Below are 25,567 nucleotides of genomic sequence, written 5' to 3'. Positions count from 1 at the left end.
CCCCCCCCCCAAATGACGGGGTCAACAGGCAAGCTGGGGCTGGCGTGGTGTCACTGTGTCCCTCTGCTTCCAGGGCTGAGCCCGTCCACCAGCTGGCCTCTCCCTGAGCCAACACTGAGCAAGAGAGGCTCTGGCCAGCTTCCCCGCGCGGTGGCCAGGGTCCCAGGTCTCCTGCCCCCTGCCCCAACCCCCGCCCCTGACTGTCCTTCCTGGATCACTGACAGGCAGCTACGAGGAAGCTGGCACCTGCCTGCAAAACGCCCTGCACCCTGCCCCGCAGTCAGAGGCGGCCCGCGCCCGGCAAGGCCTGCTCTGGCTCAAGAAGGGCCATGTACCAGCTGCCGTGCGGGAGCTGCAGTGCCTGGCCGAGGCAGACGCCCAGGAGCTCGGCTTCCTGCTGCAGCGCCTGGAGGCCTCGGAGCGGCAGAGCCTCAGCCAGGTGTGCCCCACGGAGCCCCCACCCAGCGCTTCCCCCACACGGTGGGCTCGGGGCTGCTCTACCCTCCCTGCTCGCCTGCTGTCAGTTGAGGGGCGGGGAGGGGGGAGACAAGCCAGTCGGCCGTCTTAAACCCAGCAACCTCCCGGCTTCTTTGCATCAGCATCTAAGCCACAACTGACAGGGCCTGGGAGAGAGAGTGGACCCCTCCTCAGACCTGGCTGAGCCAGCCAGGAGCACCTGGCCCTGCAGGAAGCCCACGCCCACCCCCACATCCTGTGAGAGAGGCTCCGCGCCACCCACCCCCCCCCAATGAGAGCGTGGCAGGAAGGCAGCGGGCGGAGGGGGGCCTTGGGTTAGGGCACTGCATCTGGCTGGCTGATTTCTCGTTCCACTGTCTACTCAACAAGGGCACACTGAGCACCGTCCACCAGCCGCTGGTGGAGCTGCTGCCCCACCCTGTGGGCCTCCCATCTCAGGGGTCACAGGGCCAGGGTGCTCTTGCCCTTCCGAGTGTATTCTGAGCTGGTATTGAGAAGACCCTAAAACAGGGCAGTGGGGGAACAAGGTGGCACTGGAGGTGAAACCATGATGGGACCGACAGGCCAAGGCAAAGGCCTGAGGGAGGAAGGAGTTCAGAAAGTTCTAGAAACGGGCAGACCGTCAGTGCAGCTGGTGTGGATGGAGGAGGGCGTGGGATGGGGGGAGGGGCTTCTGGGCCCAATCTGACCACAGGGAAGGGGCTGCGCCTTGCTGGAGGCAGCCGCCCCAGCAGGTTGGGGGGGGGGCGGCATTTCACCTGTGCGGAGGGGAGGGAAGGGACCGGCAGGAAGAGGAGGCCCACCTTGGAGTCGGAGTGAGTCAGAATCAAACCCCGGGGGGCCCGGGGCAAGTACCTCACCTCCTCACGCTAGCGTGCGCCCAGGACTCTAGGGGGTTCTCTGGGGACGCCCCGCAGAACAGAAACCACTGGTGCTTCAACCAGGGGGGTTAACACGGGCCTTCGGGGCAGAAGGAGCCCAGAGAGCCCTGGGTAATGCAGGGGGAACAGCTGCCAGCAGGGAGAATACATCATCAGGACCTGGAGCTCAGAGGAGCAGAGCCCTGAGGAGGGGTCTGGCTGGGGTCTCAGCACGGAGACTGGTCTGGCCTGGTTCACAGGAGGGAGCTGGGTGGTCTCCAGCCCTTATGAGGGGGCCGAGCGGAGACAGGAGGAGGGGGTGCCGGGCGGGGTCTCCGAGCGGGTGGGGGGCTACCGGACGGGGGTCTCTGAGCGGGTGGGGGTTGCGGCCGGGGGTCTCCGAGCGGGGAGGAGGGGGCCCGGCGGGTACACTGGGTTAGCAGGAGAGACCGGTGAGGAGCCCTGGGCCGTTGCCGGGCGACGCGGCCCGACCCGGAAGTCAACCGGAGAGGTCGCGCCCCACTTCTGGTGCACGCCCCGCCCCTCCGGCGGCACTGCGCTTGCGCCGTAGCGGCTCCGGCTCGCGGCTTGGAACTGAGCTTTGCGGTCCAAGGGCCTGGGGCCGGCTCTCGCAGGTCCGGCGCCTGCTCCCGGCGCGCAGCCCGATGGCGTCCCTGCCGGCCCCGGAGACTCACTGCTTTTCCCGGGGACAGGGCATGAATGCGACCCGCCGCAGGGCAGAGGGAGAGGGACAGCGGGAAAGGCCGGCCCTGGGGAGGGCTTGTTCTCCAGTGGGGGGGCCACTGTGGGCTCTTGAGAAGAGAAGGAGGCGTAGGAAGCCGAAGGGTAGCCGGGGGGAGCCAGGTTTTGAGAGGGATGCAGGTTTAGGGCAGGTTTTGAGAGTAGGCTTCAGCCACACTCCGAAAAAGAAAGTGAGCCTGGGGGGCAGAGGGGAGGCCAGTGGGCTAGGCCACTCAGACGGGCGTCTAAGTCCCCAGGGAGGGAAGGGCTAGGTTGGGTGGTGCCTGCTGACTTGTCTCCACCCTGCAGCATCCTCGGAGGCTGGGCGTGGGGGGCGCCCACCATAGCCCTCAAAACACCACACTGCCAGTCCCAGGGGGCAAGCACAGCGAACCCCAACACCTGGAGGCCATGCTAGCAGATGCTGGAGCAGGCGGTCCATCAGAATCACAGTCTCCCCCTTGACTCTGGCTCTGCAGGGTGTTTGGACCCTATAGTGAGAAACCCACTAATGCTCAGCGGGCCCTGCGCTCCTGACCTCAGGCAGAGGAGGGGACTCAAGGACCAAGCTGGGCAGAGGAAGTGCTTGCTACTGCCCACAGGGCCAGGGCAGCCTTGGGAGGGTGGGCCTGTTGGGAAGGCCACCACAGAGAGGGGCTGAGTCAGGGAGGAATGAGGGAGGAGGTCACCAGATGATAGAAGCAGCAGGGCTAGGAGGAAGGGGAGGACCAGTGAGGAGAAGGGAGTCCAGGGGGACCCCGTCTGAGCTGGGCTTCCAGGGTGGTGGGGTTGCAGGGCGTCCCCTCTAGCCTGTACTTGCACTTCCTCCAGAGGAAGTGGGCAGCCACTCTGCGCAGGTCAGGAGCAGAGGCCAGCTGTGCAGGGCTGGGGAGGGGCCTGTGGCTCTCTGGGCTGACCCACACTGCCTCCCTCTGTGTCCTCTGTGCAGGCTGCGGCCCAGGAAGCCAACACCCTCCTGAATTCAGGGCACCCCGGGCAAGCACTGGGCTACTGCTCACTGGCGGTGCTCGCCGGGGGCAGCAGTGCCCATCACCTGCGCCTGAGGGCCACCTGTCTGGCTGAGCTGCAGGAGTTTGACCGGGCACTGGCAGACCTGGACCATGTCCTCCAGTTGGATGTGGGGGACCACAACCTCCCGATGCGGGTGCAGGACCTGTGTTCCCAGGGCCGCCTGTTGCTGAGCCTGGGGGATGGGGCCAGGGCCACAGGGGCCTTTGCCCAGGCCCTCAAGCTGGCACCTGCCCTAGCCCAGAGCAGCCTGTGGGAGCAGCCAGGCCGGGGCCCCACTGCCCAAGCGTTCCTGTACCATGGCCAGACCTGCCTGGAGGAGCAGCGCTATGCAGAGGCCTGGACGGCAGTGGAGAGTGGCCTCCTGGCAGACCCTGAGCACAGCGGCCTGAAGAGGCTGAAGGCGAGAATCCGGAGGGAGGCATCCTTGGGCTGCCGGCTCCACTGACCCGACGCTCTCCAGGCCCAGGCGTGGGCCACCCCCCCATTGCACCCTGGCTAGGCTCCTGAGCGACAGGGTACGGTGGGCGTAATTGCTGCAGATCAGACTCCGCTGAGAAGACAGACTCTACGGAATTGCCACAGTTTAGGTCACCGAGAGGTGTTTGTGACAGGGCATGCATAGCATCGCCTCATCACAAGACAACAAAGCTATAAATTAATCTTTTAAAGTTCCCTGCATGGGAAACAGCTCTTGGGTCCAAGAGGAGATCACGTCTGAAATCAAAGACTATTGAAACACTAGTCATCACAAAACCCATGCAGAGAAGCCCTGTGGGCTGCAGCCCCACCGGCCCCGAGGGAAGGCCCGGCCCCAGGCAGGTTGCTAAGCAATGGAAAGAAAATGCAGTGCGTGTTCAGTTCAAGAAGTTAGAAAAAGACAGTAAAACTAAGGAAATCAGGAGATAGAAATTAAGGATAAAAGCAGAAATTAATAAATTAGGAAAAGAAAAATACAAAATCTGGTTCTTCAAAAAATAAAGTAGATGAACCAACAGCTAATTCTGTCAGTTGAGAAAGATGGAGGAAGCACAAGGGCTCACCTGGGTGCGCTGCTGCAGTGAGCCCCACGCGTCTCCTGGCGAGCGGGCAGTGCGGCCGGGCCAGCTCTCAGGACAGTACAGTGCACTTCGGACACAAGGTCTACACGCGCAGGTCTGGAGGGTACCCAGCGGGCCCCGGGGCCGCACAGCCCCATGATAGAGACCGTGGACCTGGTGTTCTGCCTTTACTAGGGCCTCAGGGTGGGATCTCGGGGGTTTTGTGGGGTCACTTATTGTTGGCTAGTTTGAAGCAGAAGAGTGGGAATGGGGTCTCAGGAGAGTGGAGGCTGGGCGGCCCACTTCCTTCTCTGGTCGTTTTGCTAATGGCTGTGTCCTACAGCTGGCAACACACACATTCCAGATGGAGGTCTTTTGAAATGGACACCCTGGCTTGATATCAGGCTCACCACAGAGACATAATTCTAAAGTGACAAGGACAAAGTAACAGATAACAGGAAATTAAAAGCATCATAAGAAATTAGGTTTCTCTGGGCAAATAAATTTGGAGGCCTGGATGAAATGAATTAGCTCCTAGGCGAATATTTAACTAAACTGCCCAGAATAGGCCTAAAACTTCTGCAGGACAATTGCTACGGAGGAAAAGAGAAGGTTGTCCGGAAACTTCGCCCTAAAGCAGGCTCAGTTCCAGATGGAAAAACCTGTTAACCTTTAGGGAACTGTCAATCCCAAATGGCTCTAAACTCCCTCAGGCCAAGAAAAAGAAGCTTCCAAGTTCTTTTTGGAAGAAAGCAATCTCAACAGAAAGAAAGCTACAAACCCATTTATAATTACCAGTCCAGAAACCCTGAATACCAGCAAGCCCGAATCTGGTGGCGTGTTCAAAGAATAACACACCTGAGCAGTACATACGGGAATGCAAGGATGGTTCAAGGTTAGGACACACATTCACACAGGTAATCACAGAACCAGAGCCCAGAGAAAATAAGTCCTGTGACCCCTCTTGGGAGCTGTGGTGGGGGTGCACGGTCCCACCTGGTGAGTCCTCCCTACACCTGTGGATTCCCACTGTGGGCCACCAGTGCAGATGCAACCACGTGTCCTGGTGGCACCACTTCCCGCAGCTGGTGTGTGCCTGCACGTTCTCTCCAGCGTCCGTGGTGGGCGTAGCACAGCCATAGGGCCAGCCCGGCCCAGAGCTGTATTCCCTCTGCTGTGGCCTGACCCCCTCAGACTCCATTCCCACACAGAATTCCCAGGGTCCCCAGTGTGGACTAGTGAAATCTTGGCAGTTATTGGGGTGCATATGCTAGTTCCTCCAGGATCGGTCTTCACACCTAACCTGCCCCCCCAAAGATGCTGAGATTAGACCCCATTTATGGGTCTAGAGTCAATGGGTGAAGGAGGGGGTCATGGAGGTTGAACAGAGTGAGCGACCTCCTGAGCACCCTGACCCACATGAGACTCTCAGGATTTATAAAGAATAAAAAGGTGGGTCTCCAACGCAGGAGGACAAGCTGCGTCCACTGGAAAGGGGCTCAGAGGACTTGGGGATTCAAGGTTCTTGGCTTCCTCTGAGCCCCTTCCTAGTTCCAGGGTCCCATTCCTTCTCAATCCGTGCCCCAGCTTTCCATAAGAAAGTTGCGGAGGCACAAATGCAACCAGCATTGTAATTGCACAACAAATGGAACTAAATGTTGTGTTTGCTTCCGCACCACCAGCCCTTGCATGTCCCAGGGACCTCTCTCAGGAGCCGCCGAGCCCTCTGACTCCCGGGCTACAACCTGAGCTGGTGATTCTCTTCCTGTATGTGCTGCAGAACATTTGGGAGAGCCCACCCCACACCACAGCTGCCGCGGCCACTGTCACTGTGTGAACAGCCACGTGCAGCAGCACCTGAGGTCCCACATCCCCTGACTCAGTGGGCGCATCACCACCACCTTGGGGAAATCACCCCATACCGTGATTCTCCCTTCCCAAGGAACACAGCACTGCAGTCAGGCCCCACATCCGTCTTTGAGCGTCTGGTGATGGGAAACACTCTTGGTACCAATTTATGTATCAGTCAGGGTCCACTTCGGAGACAGAAACCACACCAGTGATTCAAATAGCGAGGATTTTTTTTTTTAAAGATTTTATTTATTTATGTGACAGAGTGACAGAGAGACAGCCAGCGAGAGAGGGAACACAGCAGGGGGAATGGGAGAGGAAGAAGCAGGCTCACAGCGGAGGAGCCCGATGTGGGACTCGATCCCGGTACGCCGGGATCACGCCCTGAGCCGAAGGCAGACGCTTTAACGACTGCGCTACTCAGGCGCCCAATAGCGAGGATTTAATACAAAGAATTGCTCGCTAGCTACGAAGATGTCAGTTATGTACCTAGGGTAGAAGGAACTCCAGGGGCCATGGAAGTAGCAACCACAGAGTTCAAAGTCAGATGACCCAGCCTCTCCAAACAAGCTGCCAGCCGTCACCCACACCTCAGCTTGGTGACCAGTCTCCCCTGCACGTTCCCCTTGCCCCACGTGGTGCTTCCCAATCACACCTTTGTGCCTGGCACTGGGCCTCCATTCTCTCATCCGACTGTGACGAATCTTATAGATGAGAGGACTGGGGTTGGCTTGGGGGACCAGGGACAGTCAGACCAACCTGGCCCCTTCCCTCCTGTCCAGGATACCCAAGGCCTGACATCAGGAAGCAGCTGTCGGGAAGGTGTGTGGAGGGGGACTCCCACAGGCCAGACTCTCACCCCAGCTCTCTCTGAGTGCTTCGGAAGTGTACTTCAACTTTCTCCAGTCTTTGCCTTCTCTGAGCAGGGCCTGTCTGCAGCACAGATGGGCAGACCAAAGGACATATCTGACTCCTGCCCTACAGAGGCCCAGAGACACCTGCCAGATGGGGCTGGGCTTCATGCAGAAGACAGCAGCTTGCCCCACACCATCCTGCCTGAGAGTGGGGGACAGGAAAGGGCAGGTGTCTGCTGGGCCTGAGAGCAATCCCCTGCCCCATAGCAATGGTGACCAAGGCTAACTGCTAGACCTTGCCCTGGTCCCAAGGTTAATAAGGGAGGTGGTACCCACCCCTCCCCCCTATGGTGGGCTGGGCTTCCAACTTCCACATCTCACATCTTTTGCCCAAGCGACAGGGAGGGGTGAGCAGGGAACCTCCACTGGCCCCTGAGCTCACCTAGGAGAAAGGATTAAAATCCAGCCTCCAGAGTGTCCCAGGCAGAAAGGAGGACCTGGGACTCCCTGCATCCAGGGACCTGGCTGGGGCTGGGGGTCTGTAGCTCCTTGGCCTGTGGAACCCCTTCCCTGGTTTCTCTTGGCTGCCAGGTACCCGAGCACTGCCTTGCTGGGTCCCACAGTGGAACCGGCAAGCTCAGCACCCGGCTCGCTGGCCCCTTGCTTGCTCACAGCTTGTGTTTCACTGACAGAGCTGCAGATAGAATGCATGAACAGGGCAGCTCAGACGGGAGAAGCGGGCACTGAGCTCCAGCTATCGGCCAGCATCTGCAGCCAGGCAGCCTTGGTGGCGGCATACGGGGATGCGCTCCAGCTGGCTGAGCTGGTCCCTGCCCACCCCAAGCTCCCCCAGGAAGAGCAGTCCTGGCCTCTTACTCCCCTGACCTCCCCTCCAGGCCAGGCTACCAGCTCCTCACTCTGGGCGGGGTTCCCAACCTTCGGATGGAGTGGGTGCTGGGAGACAGAGGGCTGAGTAGACCCTTTCCTGGGCTCTGGGGGTCGTGTCTGGCATCAGCCCCCACCCCAGGATTGCCCTCCTCCCAGGCTGGAGCCAACCTGAGAGGCTGCTGAACAGGGTCTGGGCATTGATGGCCCTGCCCAGACACCCTTCCAGACCCCCAGGTGCCTGGGGGGACAACTCGTTCCTTGGGGTTCTGAAATAAGCAGATCCGTGCTGGTGTGCAAGTTGGGTCTGAAGGAGGGAAACCTGGCTTCTGGCCAGACCTGCTCCGCCCGGAGCCCCCGGCGCCCATCAGTGGGGTATCTGATTCACTCTCTGAAGCACTGGGGTGCCTCTGTCCTCTCGGAAGCCTCTCTCCCAATCCCCACCTCCCCTGACACTTCCACCTGGCAATGCCCCTGGAACCACCAATCTCACTGGAGACTGAAGTAGCAGAATCCCGTGGCAGGGTCTTTGCAAACCCCACAGCCAGTGTGGACCTCTGGGCCCTACATCTCAGGCAGGGTGGGGAGAAGGATCTGGCCTTTCTTCCCAGTGACTCCTGCGGCCCCTTTGGACTGTGGAATCGAGGAGGGAGGAGGGGGCAGGATGCAGGGGCACAGGGAACCCTGTGCTCCTGGAGCTGCTCTGCCCCCTCCCCCCACACCAAGCCCAGATAGAACTCCGTGCCTGTGAGCTGGAGAAGGTCCCCACCTCCAGGGAACCCACACCTGCATCACAAAGGAGGCCCGGAACCCTCACTCAGGCCCCACCTGAAGCCACTGCTCTCCGCCCCTGGGAGCCCTCCCACCTGGCCCCAGCTCACCAAAGCTCTAGGCCATCCCAACCCAGCCTTCTGAGACCTGCCCGTGGGGGGCAGCCATTCCTGAATGACCTGGAGGTGAGCTGAGTGCAGGGCCTGCCTGCAGGCCAGCTTCCCCGGGCAGCACCAAGGAACTCCCTACAGCGCCCAGCCTGTCTCCCAGGGGTGGACGGAGTGTTTTGTGTGCAGCCTGTCCCTGGGACAGGCACCCCCCACCCACAGAGTTCCCCTCCAGGCAGGACCCCCCCTTTTCTTGGCTGTGGCCACAACAGCCTGGGGAGGCCAGAGCAGCCCCCTTTCCTGATTCTCTAGCGCTGGGCTTGGTGCTCAGCCCTCAATAGGAGAGTTAGTGTGTATGCACATTTCTGCCATATCGGGTCCCTGGAAGTGAGCAGGATAGAAAGAGTGAGTGAATTCATTAGTTCTGATGGAAGAAAGAGCACGCTGGTGAGACCAGAGCCGCAGATGGCTAGGCTGGGGCTCAGACCGGTCCAGCTGAATCCATTCATTCATTCAGCATTCAGATGTTGGTGGGTGCCTCCAGGCTAGTGGGTACCAGTGTGGGAGCTGGGGGCCCAGGCAGATGGAGCTCACCGCCCGCATGGCGCTGACATTCCCCTTGGGGAGGTGGACAATGGAGATAGCAGGGGCACAGAGGCCGAATCGTCCATCCGGTGGCGAAACAGAAATCAGGTCTGGGGTCAGGCTGGCTCTGGTGAATACAACCCAGGGAAGGCTTCACTGGGAAGGTCACCTTGAGCTAGGACTTTTGGGGAGTGAGGGGAGAGCAGGCAGGAATCTGGGGGAAAGGCAAAGCACCCGAGGAGGGGTCTGTCTGGGGGTAGGGTGGAGAGGACTGAAGGGGATGCAGAGGTGATGGGGGCTACGGGGGATCCTGAGATCAGAGCAGACCTGGCTTCTCCTCTCAAGCCAGGTCATGGGGCAGGTGAGGCCCAGACCCCTGGATGCTCGCAGGTAAAAACCTCTGACCCAGCCCCTTTCGCCAGGGCAGGACTGGGGTTGCCTTCCTCAGGCTTCTCCCACACTCTGGGCCCCACCTGGTGCAGGGTGGGCGCGGGGGCTCCAATAGCAGGTGTGCGGTGTGTTTGAGGACTGAGGGAGCCTGACACAGGGAAGAGCGGTCCGCTGCTCTCCAGCTGCCCAAGCAGCTTTCCGGAGCAGGGCTCCGCGTGCCGGCAGCAGAGGCGTGCCCGCACACGTGTGTGTGCACACTACACGCACACATAGAGCACAGACACACACTGGCTCCCACTAGCACAAGGGAGCACACAGATCCCAGAGCCCAACCCGCAGGCAGCACGCCCTTGCCCGCACACGCTGGCAGCCCCGAGTGTCCTCCACCACCACCCACCTCCTGGCACGGTCCCTCAGAGGCCTGGGCAGGGGAGGGTGAGGAAGGAAGGCACAGGAGCGGCACACCAGCCCGGTGACCGCTGGACCCAGCCCTGCCAGTTCCTTCCTGGCCTTCTGGTCACTGCCTGCATGGACGCAGGTCCTTCTCGTCTCTCCCCTGCCCACTCCTGGGGGCCCAGGAGCCCACACCACTTCCCAGGGGTTTTCCTGACCCGGCACTCAGGCCTGTAGCTCCAGGATCCCCTCCCCACCTGCTGGCACTAGGGCCCCTGGCAGGCTCCGCTGCAGTAGAGCCCTTGGCAAGCATGGAAGCTGGGCCACCTGGGTCCCTAGTGCCACCTCCAGCTGTGAGCAGAGGGGTCCCTGGACCTCCCCTCCAGAAAGTGGGCTTGGAGAAGCCGACCTTGGGAAGAGGATGGCACCATGGGCGGCCTGCTGGGCACCCGCCCCCCCCCCACACCGGTGCCTCGGGCACTCAGAGACTGGCCCAGGGAGAGTGTCGCAAGCCAGAGACACGGGCTGAGGGCTGGGTGTGGACCTGGCAATGGGAGAGGAGACACGAACATCCTCAAAGGACCAGCACCTGCGCCCAGCCAGCATCAGGCCTCCTGGCCTCGGGCAGGACCTCAGGGGCTCCACACACATCTCCCCTGCCCTGGTGTCCCCACCCTGGCCAGACACAGCCCCTGCCCTTGGCCTTGGGGTTTCTCAGCTGTGCACTTTCCCCTGGCTAGAGACTTGGTGATGGGGAAGCCCGAAAGCCCAGTAGGGATGGTGGAGATTGCCGGCTGGTCGGGACAGAAGCACCGAGGCTTCCTGGAGGGGGGGCTGCTGCTGCTGCTGCTCCTGGTGACGGGCGCCCTGGTGGCCTTGGGCCTCCTCTACGCCGCCAACAGCAGAGGTGAGTGAAGGCGCCCCTCCCCGCTGCCCCCACCTTCCGAAGCGCCTGCGTGCCCGCCCACCCTGACAAGCCAGTCTTGTCAAATGGGGCAGGCGGGGTCTGCACTGGGAGCTGACCTGCAGGGGGCTGGCGGCCCCTTCCAGAAGGCTCCATCCAGAGCAGGCTGGCGACAGCGAGTTCTGCGGGCTCTGCGCTATGGGCTCCTGCGGGACTCCTGAGATGCACAGACCAGGGTCCCCACACCGGCCGCGCAGCCCCCTCCCCTCCCGCAGGCAGCGACACCGTGCACCGCAGCTCACAGGAGCCACAGTGGCGCCTGGGGACACCCCACCCCCTCCCGGCCCATCCCGCCACCACTCACCTCTGTCTCCATGGCCGCTGCGCTAAGACCCTCTCCCCTCCCCCCCCCCAGGCCCGCTGAAGGTCGTGGCCTCCCAGACAGGCTCGGCTTATTGCAAGGTGGTGGGAGGGGTCAGCCTGGGGTCTGAGAGATGGGGGTGCGGCCAGGGCTGCTCCGCAGGGACACTGCCTCTTCTGCCCCCTCCCCTGTTCCCCGCCATGTGGACCTGAAGGGGCTGTCCCTGTCTTGGGTCGGGGGCCTGGCAGGGGGCACAGGTGCAGGCAAACCGCGCCCCCTGCTGCCCGCAGGTGCATGCAAGGGGCACCGGCTCAGGCATGGACAGGGGTGTTCACCGGGCACAGGACTCAGGAGAGGCGCTCCCTGGCACTCCCAACACTTGGGCATCACAGCCTCTGTCCATAGAATGTTCCCTCACTGGCCTGGCGAGGGCCGTCTGCACTGCAGTGGGACCATCCATCCATTGCTCAGCTGTGGATGTGATGGGCGTCCCAACCCAGGGCCGCTCCCAGCCTGTCCAGGTGCCTGGCGGGCCCCTGCCAGCTGCTTTGGTCTCTGGTCCCTCTGGGTCTTCTGTGGATAGACGGGCTCTGCTCCATGGGCAGGAGTCAGGAGGACCGCTGGCTGCACAGAGAGCCTCCGGGAACCCAGACCTCAAGGAGCCTTTGCTCAGAGCTCACTGGGCTGGAAACCCCTTGGTTAGAGGCTTCCAGAGGACAGGGCTGGCCCCTGACCCCCATCCCAGCTGTGGGGCACAAGGGGGCCCCTGTCTTCTCCCAGGTAGTGCCGAGCAGCATGAACCCATCAGACAGGGGGACCCTCCCTACCCAGTCGGCCTTCTCCTTGTGGTCTCCTACATACAAATGGGGTCTCTGCTGGGGCTCCTCAGTCAGAACCCCGTGCCCCCACCCCCAAAAGTGACCCCCCCAGCTGATCTCGGCCTTGGGCCCCGCTGAGTCCATGGAAGGATTTATATGCAGCATTACTATTTATTTCTAAGCGCTTTCTCATTTCCACTGCAGGAAATGAGATATTTTGAAATCTTTTTTTTTAATCAGATGCGTGGAGATCTTCCTAGTTACCCTTATTTCATGGTTTCTGCATTCACTGCATCGTTGTCAGAATCCGTGGCTTATGCGATACTGGTTCTTCAGTATTTGCTGACTCGCTTCAGGACTAGCGCGTGGTCAGTGCTGCCCGTAACCTGCGTGAGTTCACGGAGGACAACTGTCAGACAAAGTCGGAGATGCAGATAAATCCGTTGGATCAGTCGAGTCTTCTGTCTGTTTGGGGTTTTCCTGTGTTAAGTCTCGTGCGGGAGAACCGGTTTCCCCCGTAACTGTGCCAAGTAGCAACTTGCCGATGCTGAGGCTGGGTTGTTATGTGAATACAAATCCAGAATTAGCGTGTCTTCCGTGACCTACCATCGCGGTGACCCTTTCTACCTTAAGGCAGTTTGCCTGAAATTCCGTGTTGGCTGGGACGAATCTAGCTCCCCGTGTCCATCTGTTCCCTTCCGTGTTTCTTCCAAACGTTCTGTGTCCTTAGCTTTCGCTGTGTCTCTTGCAACAGTTCGCGGCTGGGTGGGGGCCTCTGTCTCTTACCTGAAGCACCGAGTCTCTTCCATTCGCCACGGTCACAGGAATGTCCGGTTTTCCTCTTGTGCTTCTCGCGCCTCTTTTCTCTCTCGTCTTGCCCCTCTTATTTTGTTCTCTAGTCTCCCTCAGCTAGCTTGCAAGTTTTCGATCACAGTCCTTTAAGGGGGTTATCTTAGATTTTTTGTTTGAATAGTTGTTATTTTAAAAGTTACAGACAAACCCTTTTCACAACATCAAGTGTTTTTATAGAAATTACAGCAGGAAATACAACCCATCCACGAATCCTGGTCCTACCAGCCGCGGCAATCACTGTTCATCACAGAGGCCAGCAAACTGCAGCTCACGTTTTATAAATAAAGTTTTATTGGAACACGGATGTGCCCATTTATTCATGTATTGTCTGCAGATATTCTCATGCTACAAGTGAAGTTGGATAGGCGAGACAGAGTTTGTACGTGGCCCCCAAAACCTAAAATATTGACTACTTCACCCTTTACAGAAAAATAGTGCCAACCCCTGGACTGAAGTGTCTTCCCATGTCTAAGCCTTGACTTTGAACCCTTTTTACTGTCCCTGTGGGATGCCGGGTGGCGTTACAAGGTTGCGGTGAATGCCCGGGCATGGCTAGGCATGCCGGCTCCCCCAAATCCTACCTGCGTGAACTTGGCTGGTTTCCTTCATGCCTCGGTTTCCCTATCTGTAAAATGGAGCATAGCATAGTACATACATTGGAGGCTTACTTGAGGGCCCATGATTTAATGCATCGATAACACTTAGAAAGACGTCTATGTCTGTCACGCTGTTCACGATCAGACGTGATAGCAGAATAGTGGATTTTGTCGCTTACCCCGCACCAGGGTGGTTCCTGATGTGCTGAAGGGAAGGCAGACTTAGCCCCCCCACCAGCCAGGCCCTGCCCTCCCAACACAGTTGCGTCTTGTCTTTGGGGTAAAGCCGCGGGCACCGTTTACAGTATTTCTCCTGAGTATTATTCACAGCTGAGCTCTCTGCCAGTATCTGGTTTCCTCATCATTACTAGCTGCCTTGTTCAAGAGGTTTCCTTTTTTTTTCTGTCAAATTATTTTATGACAAGCCTGTCTTTACCCATCTCAAGTATCAGCCTCTTGCTCGTAAGACAGATGTTTAGTCAACCGTGGGATGCGGCTTGAGTGCGAAGCACTAATAGCTCACCAACAGCTCCCACCGTTAATTCCTGTCGATGTGAGTCTGTTCAAAATGACATTTGTCAATCTTACAGTTTTTTTCCTAACCTCTCTGATCTTTTCTCCAAATAATTCTTAGGGCCTGAGCAGCTTCTGATATCACACAAGTAGTTACACTTGCTGTCTCCTGCAAGAGGTTGCAGGCCTGAGTGAGAAAGTCCTTCCAACATTAAAATTGTATCTCAGCTCTTCTTACCCACCTGTGTGGCGACTGTCTCACTCCTGAGGCCTGTCGAAGGGGAGACGGCATCATCTCTGCTTGGAGGGGCTCATCACTCCCTGAAACTCTGTTTTCCCCGTTGCCCTCTGACCTCGGGTCCCAGGTGGGCTCCAGAGAAGTTGTGACGTCTGTAGATTATCTGGGTTTTCCTTGTTGTTAGGATGGGAATGGAATTCTGTCATGACTTTTGACTTTCTAAGCAGAAAGCAGAATTGTTCTACCGTAGATCGTGTGTGCATATTTAACTTAATAAAGTGTCCAGTTAATCAACACCTCCGTATTTCTTCCAAACAACGCAAGCATTTAGAGCAGGTCAATTCCTCTTCTCCTCCACCCTGTCCATGTTACCGTGGGCAGCACCTGGCGTCTACCTTATTTTTATCTGCCGCACATAGGCAGCATTATGTAATATAGTCGAAGTTAATTTCAGGTTTCCCACATCCTAATCAGTTTCTTTGCTCTTCATTCTTCTTCTATCTCAGGGGGTCCTTATGAAATACTTTTTCTTCTTTCCAAAGTACATACTTTTGGAGGCTCCTATTCAAGGTGTGGTTTGTGGACCAGTGGTGTCAGCCTCACCCGGGAGCTTGTTAGAAATTCAGAGACTCGGGGACTGCCCCAGCCTACTGGGTTGGAATCTGCATTGAATTCCCACGTCATTCATCTGCACTGAAGTTGGGGAGCACTGATTCAGTGTTTGCTGAACTTGCTGATAATCAGAATAACCAGGGGCAATTGTTAGAACTCCAAACCTTGGGCCCTGTCTCAGTCTGCTCAGGCCGCCATAATAGAAATGCTATAGGCTGGAAGTTCAAGATCAAGGTGCCAGCCAAGTCATTTCCTGGGGAGGTCTCAAGTCATTTCCTGGGGAGGACTCTCTTCTGGGCTTGTCGTGGCCACCTTCCCACTGTGTCCTCACATGGCGCTCTGGTGTCTCCCCTCTTCGAATGAGTCCCCACCCTTATGACCTCATTTAACCTTTGTCCCTGGGGGTCAAGGTTTCAATTATGAACTGGGGAGGAGCCAGAGTTAGTCCAGGCCTCTGTCCAGGTGTGACCCTGAAATCTATAGGACGAGCCCGTGAGGTCTCTCTCCTGATCAGGCAAGACTGGGGAGCACTGCTTTAAGAACCTTTCACACTTAGTTTTTGTTTATTTGAAAATAACTTCGTTTAGTACCCGTCCTTCAGTGATGGTTTAACTGGGGAAGTAAATCTGGGCCTAATTCTCCCTCGGTGGCTTGAAGATTCAGTCTCACGGTCCGGCTTCCGTTGCCGCTGTCCAGAAATCTGGGCCCATCTAACTGTCATTCTTCATCGGGTGAACTTTCCTTCCCTCTGAGCTGTCTTTTCTTCGTCTTTGGTATTTTTCACTTTTACCATTGAGGCATCGAGCTATGAAAATGTGTGTTGTTCATTCTGCTTTGGAGAGGTTCTGATCCCTGAATCTCAGCATTGACACCCTGGATTTATTGCGGGAAGCTGTACACCATCTTTTTGAATATTGTGTCTCCCACGTGGCCTCTCTTCCCCCGTTCTAAAACTCTGTTTACATGTGTCCTTGATCCTCTCCACCTCTATCCTCTGCGTCTCTGGAGTTTTCCTCTCTGACTTGGTCCTACATTCTGGATCAATACTCTGAACTACTTTCCAGCTCACTCAGCCTCTCTTCACCTGTGTTCTCTCTGCAGAAATTCTTCCTGAAGAAGCCCTGCAATAACTTGGAACACATACACTTTAGGACACTGCCTTTTCTCATATATGAATTAAAATGTTGCTTGTGTTTTGCAAAATGTCAGTTCTCCAAAACTACATCTGAATATTTCCGCACCGCAGTTAGATGGAGCTCCACGATTAGAGTGGCACGCTGTCACTCAGGTTTCAATCAGCAAAACAAACTGCAGCTCAGGGAAGAAATCCATTTTGGATTTTTTTTTAATTTAATCTCCGTGGGGGGCCTGGGTGGCTCAGTCGGTTGAGCGTCCAACTCTTGGTTTCAGCTCAGGTCATGATCTCAGGGTCACGTGATCGAGCCCCGCACTGGGCTCCCTGCTGAGCATGAAGTCTGCTTCAGATTCTTTCCCCCTCCCCCTCCCTCTCCCCCCTCCTCTGCTCCTCCCCCCACTCAGGTGTGCTCTCTCTCTCTCTTAACCTCTCTAAAAAAATAAATGAAATCCTTAAAAAAATTTAATCTCAGCACCTACATTCTTTTGTGTTTCTAGAATTTATAATTTTTTCTTTCACAGACTCTTTTTTAATGTTTCATGACCTTGTTTTCAACGTTTCTTTTACTTCTTCAAACATACTTGGATTATTTTCTGCGTCAGTGAGGTATTGATGCCCAACAAACTGCCCCAGTGCCCAGGGGTTAGAACGGCGCTCATTTACGGGGACATGTATGTGCACAGCCGTGGCGGGGGTCAGCTGACCCGGGTCGGGCTCGCAGGGAGACTCTGTTCCACGGGAACTGCACCCCCCACGAGCGCCAGCAAGCAGGTCTGGGCAGGTGCCTCTCCCAGCAGGAGTCTAAGAGGACAGCGGAAAGCACACAGGCCTCCTGGGGTCTAGACCCAGAGCTGCAATGCCATCCCGTAGCATCACCTGCACCTCATACTGTGGCCAAAGCAAGCTGTGCGGCCAACCCACAGGCAAGAGAGGGAGGAGATGTCCTCTGGCCAAGGCATGCGGGCAGAGAGGAGTTGAGATGTGGAGCCCATCATGCCCCACACCTGCGGGATCAGAGAGTCCCCAAATAGAAGATCCTCGGGGACCGGAGTTCTGCATCTGTTTTGCACACCCATGGACGCTTGTCGTTGCGTCAGCGTGAATCCCTGCTCGCACTGGCTTCACCTGTGGGGACCCCGTGTCTCTCGGGCTGAGAAGTTTCCCTCCAGAGAACATGTGTGTTTGTTTCCATTGAACACCTAGGGAGCCACCAGCCTGGGCATGCTTAAAATAAGTGTCTCAGCTTGAGGTTTCCTTGGCCACACAGTCCCGTGAACTCGCACCCACACCTGCCTGACAACCAGCCCGTGATCACACGTTCTCCGGGGAGGAAGGCTATTTTCCACCTGTCTAAGATTTCCACAGCTTTCTTTTTTGAGAGAGACAGAGACAGACAGAGAGAGGGAACATAAATCATTCAAATCAAGGCCAACCTTTAAGAAGAGCAAAACTTACAGACAAAAATCTCAAAACAATGTTTTTTTCAAACTATTTTTTTAACTTGGGAGTCTATGTGAAAATACTTCACCTATTAGAAAAGTTATGCAAGCAAATATAAAAGAACAAAGAGGGAGTTCTATGTCAGGTGAGTGTTAAGGAAAGCTGCTCCCGTCGGGAATTATGAAGGAGAAGAGCATCCTTCTTGGGGTCTGTTTGCTGTGTTTCCTGTCGATCCTATTTTAGCATTAAAGGAAGCTTCATTTCTATTCGGCCTTTGTGTCAAAAGGGCCTTGCTGTTTTGCTTCCCAGTTAATAACTGAGGCGCCTGGTGGCTCAGTCAGTTAAGTGTCTGACTCTTAATTTCAGCTCAGGTCACAATCCCAGGGTCTTGAGATCGAGCCGCATGTCGGGCTCCACGCTGGGCATGGAGCCTGCTTAACACTCTCTCTCCCTCTCCCTCTGCTCCCCTCCCCAATAATAACTATAACGATAATAATAATAATAACAACAATAATAATAATAAGGTCCCATCGTTCCTAGATCCTGTGTTCCAGTTGTTTTAAAACTAATTTAAAAATTTCTTAGAACAGCTTTGGGTTCATGGAGCTATTATGAAGATAGTGCAGTGCGCAGAATGGGTCTCGCCAGCTTTCCCAGTTAACCTCCAACTCTACGCACTAGGATACATTGTTGCAAGTAATGAACCAACATTCCCGTCTATTAACTAAGGCTGTACTTTATTCAGATCTCCCGTTCTGTCCCAAGATCTTCCAGGACGCCACATGACATTATTCGTCAAGCCTCCTTAAACTAGTCTTGGCTGTGACAGTTTCCCAGACTTCCCTTGTTTATGATTTTGACAGTTTTCAGGGGTCCTGGCCTCGAATTTTGTAGAATGTCCCTCAGGTGGGATTTGTCTGACGTTTTTCTCATGATCAGACTGGGGTGATGTGTTTTGGGGAGGAAGCCCTGAAATCAGGGGGACATACTTCCAGTGACTCATCACCACTGCTGACCACGATCGCACGGCTTGAGCCTATAGTGTTCATCAGGTCTCTCCACCTTAAAGTTACTTCCCCCCCCACTTTCCATACAGTCCCCTTCGAAAGGAAGCCACCATGGGCAGCCCATTCCCAAGGGGTGGGGAGTTAGAATCCACGTCCATAGAGGCGGGGCTCCTACATACACTATTTGGAATTCTTCTGTATGGGGGATTTATCTATTTCCCCCCATTTATTTACTTATTCAATGATCTATTTATGTCGGCATGGACTCATGGAAATCTATTTTATACTTTGGATTGTAATCCATTACTAGTGTATTTTTTTGTGGAAATAGTTCCAACTTGGGCCACTGGAGGCTCTGACACACCCCCCATCCTGTGGCTTTGGGATTTTGGAAGGCAGGGGAGCACTTTCTTGCTTTCTAGCTTCTGTTCCAGGCTCATCTTGTATATTTCCTGGCCACCATTTCTCCAAGGACCCCTGGTTCCTTTTATCGGCTAACAGTGTTCAAAGCCACCCTCGGGCTACGGGTGTGATTCTTGCTACTGGGTCACTTCTTGGTGCCGCTCTCAGCTGACAGAGCGAAGACGTGTGTGTGCACGCACACGCTAACCCTGTGTGTACACGCTCTCTGTAGCACTTCTACATGCAACTCTCTGTGTCTCTATTAGGCTAAACGGGAACCTCTAATCCGTGATCACATGCATCATTCCGGCCTCCTGCCCTGGCCGGTCTAACCTCCACTGCAGCGGTGAGGAGTCTGTCTGTCTGCCGGCCACGTCAGACTCCCTCGGTCCCAATGTTCACGCCTCACATTCCCGCGGGACCAAGCTCACCAACGACAGAACAGCACCGCGGACAGCTCCTCTGCCTGGGGTCTTACACACTATGCAGTGCCAAGGCCCCATAGGTCAGCACCCACTCCCCCACCCCTTTCTGCGAGGCTTCTTCATCCACGTGTGATACATTTTGGCTCTTGTGCTGCATTCTGTCCTGGGACCTGAGACCTCCTCAGTGATTTTCACATCCGCCCAGGGATACCCCTTGCACTCCCCCTGTTCTATATCCACCACCCCTACTCCGCACCCCTGCCAAATGCCCGGCCATCATTGTTTACCACCTCTGTAGTTTGGGTCTTTCAAAAGGCCATCTAATTGGAATCGTGGTGTATGCCGCATGTTTGGATGGCTTCTGCACTTGGAAATATACACGTAGGCTCCATCCCTTCATCTTTGCGTGGCTCGACAGCTTATTTCTTTTTGTTGCTCAACAATAATGCCACTGTGTGGACGTAATACAGCTTCCTTCCCCACTCCTCCGCTGAAGGACATCATGGTTGCTTCTAGCTTTCTGGAATTACAAACAAAAATCTGCTATAAAATTCACATTCAGGTTTTTGTGTGGGGGAAACACCTAGGAGTGGAATTGCAGGATCTTTATTGTAAGGCTGTGTTTGGTTCTGTGAGAACCTTCCACACCGGCTTTCAGGGCGGCTGCACCATCTGGGGATTTGGGGAGTTTTCCTCTGTTCTGTTTTGTCTTTTTCCTTCGTGCCGTGGTCTGGGTCACCCACGTTGACACGGATTCTGTCTTGTGCATGTTCAGTGTGTTGTGAAGCCTGTAAAACCAATTCTTCACTTCAGTCCTTTCTTACCTTGTCCATTCATCTGGTGACGTTCACCACCTACCTACACCCGCTTCCCGTCTTCGGTGCCAGACCCTTCAACTGAATTATCAGAACCACTAAAGATTTTGTCTGCTGACTCTGACATCTGGTCACCCCAAGTCCACGTCTTTGGACTATTTTGGGTTTTCCTTGATGAAGGGTCATATTTGCCTGCTTCTTCTTGGGGCGGGGGTTCTCACGCTTTCCTGCCTGCCCATGTCCTTGGGGAAGGCCCCTCGAGAAGGACCTGGCGGGTGGTGCGCTCACAGGCTCTGCCCTCACAGGTTCCTCCGGCGTTGAGCCCCAGCGTCCAGGGGAAGGCTGTCACAGGCCCCTCTCTCTGGAGAGGACCCCTCCCTGCCTGGAATGTGGCTCTGTAGGTTTCCTGCTTGCGGTTCTCGGCTGGTCTCTGAAAACCCCCATGTTCTTGCATCTGCAGCTTGTTCTCCTCACTGGGGAGGGAGCCACGGTCGCCTCCAACTTTCTTCATCCTACTCAGAAGCAAAAGTCCCTTCTCCTCCTTGTCTCTGTCCCTGAAGTGGTGGCCCTTTGGGGTCCAAGGCCTAGTTCTTGTCCCAGGGCTCTGGGTTAACGAGGCTGACAAGCCTCTGTGGGACAGCCACGCCTTGGCACCCATGGACCATTTCATTTCTGGTTGTGATCAGCTCTGTTCTCCTGTGTCCATGGGGCTGGGGCTCTCTGAGGTGGGCCCTGGTCGGACTCACATCTGAATCTTCAGTGCCTGGCACTGGGGCTGACTCATAATAATCAACAAATGTTGCACTGACGAACGAACAAATGGTGGATGGAAAGAGCAGAAACAACAGGTGGGGGAGAAATGCCTCTGCCCACCCATGCCAGACCCCATGATTCATAAGCATTCCTTCCAATGGCCAGGACCCCAGGGAATACCCAGGGGGAGCTCTCTACACCCTGTGCATTCTCTGACCTGCAAGAGGCCCTGTTCCCTCCTCTCCACCAGGTGTCCGTGTACTTCCCCAGTGGGGAAAATCAGCCACAAGCCAGGGCTGTAGGTGGCTAGGCCTGGCACGTCCTCTCCCTGGACCTGCCTCTCCCCTGTCCCTCCACCTCACCCCTTCCCCACCCCCACTCCAGGTAGAATTGACAACCACCCGGAAGATCCCGATGCTGACCTGGGCAATGCCCCCATCCTATGCAGGGGAGGGATGGGGGGAAGGTGGCCATGGGTCAGAAAGTGGAAGTGACATCCTTTCCCCACAAATGAGCCTTTTATTCCTGCCTTGGTAGGACCCCAGGAGCTGACCACCTTACATGGTGTGGCCCATGACCCCAAGATAGAAGAGGAAGTCAGAGAAGAAAGTCAGGCAGCCCCCAGAGCACCCTGGACCCCAGCACTGCAGGAAAATGCCAGGGCTGTCCCCAGCAAGCCCCAAAGTGCCCCCTGGGGGGGGGGCTGGAGGCAGAGAGCTGAGTGCTGTGTTTCTCCCCAGGGAAGCAGCTGACACTCTTTCCTAGCCGGCTTTGCTTCTCAAAGGAAGAGAAGACCATTGTAAAACGAAAACCCCGAGGTAGCTTTGCCTTCCCTATCAAAACACGGCCCAAGCACGTGGGCTGGAAACTGGGCCTCCTCTGGGCTGGGCAACTCATGGCAGCCCAGGGTGTGTAGCTGGGGAGTGGGGCCCTGCCCCGGGACCCCAGAGTCCCATAGAAAGACAGGACAGAGCAGGGACACAGCCATGAGCACCTGCTAGTTGCAGGATATTCCCTCGACTCCAGGAAACCAGCATGAGTTACGCTCACCCCCAGGCATGGGGCGCTGTCCCTGAGACCAAGCAGGTGCACCTTTATACAACCAGCTAGCAGCTGGTACAGGGGTCGGAGGGGCCACAGTGTGCAGAGACAAGCAGCACAGGAAGGCTGCCTGGAGGAGGTGACAGGGGCGAGAGCTGGCTGTCAAATAGGCAGGAGGGCAGAATGACCAGCTGTAGTCCTGGGGACCCGGGGAAGCTATGGGAATCAGTGGAGGCAGAGGGTGTAAAGAGGCTCCCGGGTCACAGCAGGGCTCAAGCCAGCGTGAGGCTCACCCTCACTCAAAGCCCCTGTCCTGGGTCACCTGGGGAGGGCTCAGGGTCCCAGATTGGACTGTCCCTGGGGGCTTGGGGTGGTTTGAGGCCTGGCCCTGTCCACCCCAGCACACTGACCCCACCTAACACCCCGTCCTGCTCTGCCTCCCCACTTGTTCACGCCGTATCTTGCCCACAGCCATTCAACGGCCCAAGGAGATGGGTGAAATCTGTACCAGCCCTGGCTGCGTGATAGCAGGTAAGCCTCCTTCCCCACACCTTCCACAGCCCTGCACCCCCCAGGGGGGGGTGGTCCATGATGCTAGCGCAGGGCCCCCCAAGGCCAAGGGAAGCCACCTGAAGACGTGGCAGGGGGGCTGGTGGGCAGACCCTAGCCCTGCCTGCAGATGGGGCCTCTGCAGTGGGCGAGGAAAACAGGTGTGCTCCCACTTCCCATCCCCGTGCCCCCCAGGAAGCGGCCCTGCCCCTGCCAAGGCCCCCACGACAGGGAGGAAGATAGTGCTGGGCCCAGGTCTTCCTGTAGTTACAGAAAGAAAGTTCACATGAACATACGAGTTTTCTCCCAGGAATTTGTCTTCAAATTGGGGTCCGTATGCTGCTATTTGCAGACTGAAAAGAGTGAAAATGGTCTCAAGAAACACCAGTGAAAACTCAGAAATGAGATTTTTCTGCCCACGTAGGAGGCGTGCACAGGCGATTGGGCTGGTGCTTCCTGCCAGGCCCCAGCCAAGTAGGACAGAAGGACAGGGAGGGTCCCAGGTTGGGGGGTCCACAGGGGGAATCCAGCCTGGCCGCCTCAGCTGAGAGCCTTCAGCTGGACCCCACCGACCCTGCACATTCGGGGTGCTAGGGGCCAAGCCGTCTCCTCTAACAGCAGACAAACCCTGAGTGGTGGGTAAGAGGCCCCCTCTCCCCCACAGACACACTGGCGAGTAAAGGGGCTCCAGGGGCAGGGCCCCCAGCACAGCACCCCCTGGGCGCCCAGACTGCAGGCGTCCAGGTTTGCAAACGTGGACATAAAGGGCAGAAAGGTCACGGGGTTCCAGGTCTTGTGGCTAATAAGTCGTAGCCCTAGAACTTGAATCCCTGCTTCCGACCTCACTGAGGCTCGGAGAGGGTGACTGACACTCCCAAGGGCTCACAGTCGTGATCGAACGTCCAGCAGCGCATCTGCGGCCCGTAACCAGCTGCTCTCCCCCTCTCCGCCCGTCTCCACGAGCAGCCGCCAGGATCCTCCAGAACATGGACCCATCCAGGGAACCCTGTGACGACTTCTACCAGTACGCGTGCGGAGGCTGGCTGCGGCGCCACGTGATCCCCGAGACCAACTCCCGCTACAGCGTCTTTGACATCCTTCGGGATGAGCTGGAGGTCATCCTCAAAGGTGAGAGCAGCCGCGACCTTGGGGGTGGAGCTGGGGTGAGGCTGTGCATCTTCCCCTCTCCAGGGTGGCCGTGGGGGCAGCGGGGACAGGGGAGAAGAAATCCCCTGGGATAAAGGCCTGGCAAGGGCAGAGGGACCACCTCTCCCCCAATGTGGTGGGGGCACTGGGACCTTTGACCTGGCGCAGCCGCCTCAGGCCTCCATCCAGCTTCCTCCTCTGCCCACAGGGGTGCTGGAGAATTCCACCGCCAAGGACAGGCCGGCTGTGCGGAAGGCCAAGATGCTGTACCGCTCCTGCATGAACGAGAGTGAGTGGGGGGGGGAGGTTGGTGGGGTGGGGGGTGTTCCGGGACCCTACAGCCCCTGCAGCACAGCAAGGAGGGGGACATGCCACTCAGGACTCATGCCAGAGGGGCTGTGCCCCCACCGGACCACTGGGTCCAGGCTCCCCTGGGGACACAGCCTTGCTACCAGCTGCCTGTGACCCTATTTACAGTCTGACGCCAGCTCAGAGCCACATCATCGCAGGAGGAAAATGGTGAGGGGCCCACCTAGAGGCCCTGGGGAAGGTACACATGCGTGCACATGGACATGTGTGTGTGCGAGTGTGCGTGCGTGCATGTGGGTGTGTGCGCACACATGCACACGGACATGTGTAATGTGTGCGTGTGGACAAGTGTGTGCACGCATGTGGACATGGGTGTGTGCACGTGGATGCGTGTGCGTGCACATGCTCACTGTTAAAGAACTAGCATACTTGTGAAGGACAGTGAAGCAGACTTTATTCAGGGCCGCCCTGATCGGTGCAGGGCCCACTGCAGTGGGATTTTCCATGGGGGAAAGAGCGGGGGCATTTGTAGCCCAGGGGCAGCATGGGGTCAGTGGACAGAAACTTACTAGAAGGGGAAACTGGGGTGGGGGCTCTGGGGAAGCCAGCCTTACAGGACTGCTGCCAAAGGCAGGCCGGGGAGAAGAGACGTCACCTGGCCAGCCCTGCATCCCCACCTTCACCTTATTTGTGACGGAATTTCCCAAGCTCCCTGCCAAACCATCACTGCCCTGGAGAAGTTGTCCTGTTGGCCGCGATGCTGGAGCCCCCCCACCCAGGCCAAAGGGCCCAGGGCCGCCCACGGGGCACCTTTTAGAGCACTCCCAGGCCACAGGGCCTCCCTCAGGCTGGCTCGCCCAGCACCCGATCGCCTGTCCCCCGCCATGCCCCTCGTCCTGCCGGCCTGTCTGCTTTCACCGAGCCCCAGGCGCCTGTCCCAGCTGCACCTGCCAGGCCCCTCGGCGTCCGGCGCTGCACTGACGGGGGCCGCACTCGGCGCCGGGCGTGCAGCATCCCTGCGCGTCTGGGTGAGTGACCCCTCCTCTATTCTCAGGCGTGATAGAGAAACGAGACTCGCAGCCCCTGTTGAACATCCTGGACGTGATGGGAGGCTGGCCGGTGACCATGGAGAAGTGGAACGAGAGTGTAGGTAAGGCCAGGGCCTGGCGGCGGCCTCGCACAACACACGGCGGACACCGCCCGGGGCTCCTTGTAGCTGAGCCCCCCAGGCTCCTGCTGGCCAGTGTGTTCCAGCTGCTGGTGGGCCCCCTTCCAGGCCCCTAGGGAGTCCTCACCTCCCCCCTGCCGGGCTCGGGGGGCACAAGCGGACCACAGGCCCCGTACACGGCCCTGATGTTCCCTGGGCACCGTTTCAGGAAGCGGGTCCCCCGTGTCCCTCAGCCCCCGGGGGCCCACGGTGTGCTTGCCACCACGAGCCGGGCAGGGGTTCGGAGGTGGGGACCCCGGGAGCCGGGCAGGCTGCAGCCTGAGGCGCTGACCCCCCAGGCCCCAGGTGGGAGCTGGAGCAGCAGCTGGCCCTGATGAACACGCAGTTCAACAGGCGCGTCCTCATCGACCTCTTCATCTGGAACGACGACCAGAACTCCAGCCGCCACATCATCTACGTATGAGCCGCGGGGGGGGGGGGGGGGGGGGGGGGGGGGGGGG

General features: G+C 57.3%; 2 protein-coding genes across 3 annotated transcripts in view; both read left to right on the top strand.

Moving 5' to 3' along the window:
* Nucleotides 1-4,055, top strand: part of TTC34 (tetratricopeptide repeat domain 34) — a 19,526-nt gene extending 15,471 nt beyond the window's left edge. For both annotated transcript variants that reach the window (XM_040645667.1, XM_040645666.1), the window contains 2 exons: nucleotides 225-439; nucleotides 3,028-4,055. In XM_040645667.1, the coding sequence (XP_040501601.1) occupies nucleotides 225-439; nucleotides 3,028-3,555 (743 nt within the window). In that variant the 3' untranslated portion in view covers nucleotides 3,556-4,055. The remainder of the gene's footprint in view (nucleotides 1-224; nucleotides 440-3,027) is intronic.
* A 6,678-nt stretch (nucleotides 4,056-10,733) lies between these two features.
* MMEL1 (membrane metalloendopeptidase like 1) overlaps nucleotides 10,734-25,567 on the top strand; it is a 27,383-nt gene continuing 12,549 nt past the window's right edge. The window contains exons 1-7 of the mRNA XM_040619354.1: nucleotides 10,734-10,890; nucleotides 21,595-21,672; nucleotides 22,367-22,426; nucleotides 23,411-23,572; nucleotides 23,799-23,879; nucleotides 24,954-25,049; nucleotides 25,406-25,524. Of these exons, the coding sequence (XP_040475288.1) occupies nucleotides 10,734-10,890; nucleotides 21,595-21,672; nucleotides 22,367-22,426; nucleotides 23,411-23,572; nucleotides 23,799-23,879; nucleotides 24,954-25,049; nucleotides 25,406-25,524 (753 nt within the window). The remainder of the gene's footprint in view (nucleotides 10,891-21,594; nucleotides 21,673-22,366; nucleotides 22,427-23,410; nucleotides 23,573-23,798; nucleotides 23,880-24,953; nucleotides 25,050-25,405; nucleotides 25,525-25,567) is intronic.

Source organism: Ursus maritimus, unplaced genomic scaffold, assembly GCF_017311325.1.
Source record: "Ursus maritimus isolate PB19 unplaced genomic scaffold, ASM1731132v1 scaffold_32, whole genome shotgun sequence".
NCBI classification, from domain to species: Eukaryota; Metazoa; Chordata; class Mammalia; order Carnivora; family Ursidae; genus Ursus; species Ursus maritimus.
The sequence above is the reverse complement of the archived record's forward strand: the minus strand, read 5'-3'. Positions and strand labels throughout refer to the sequence as shown.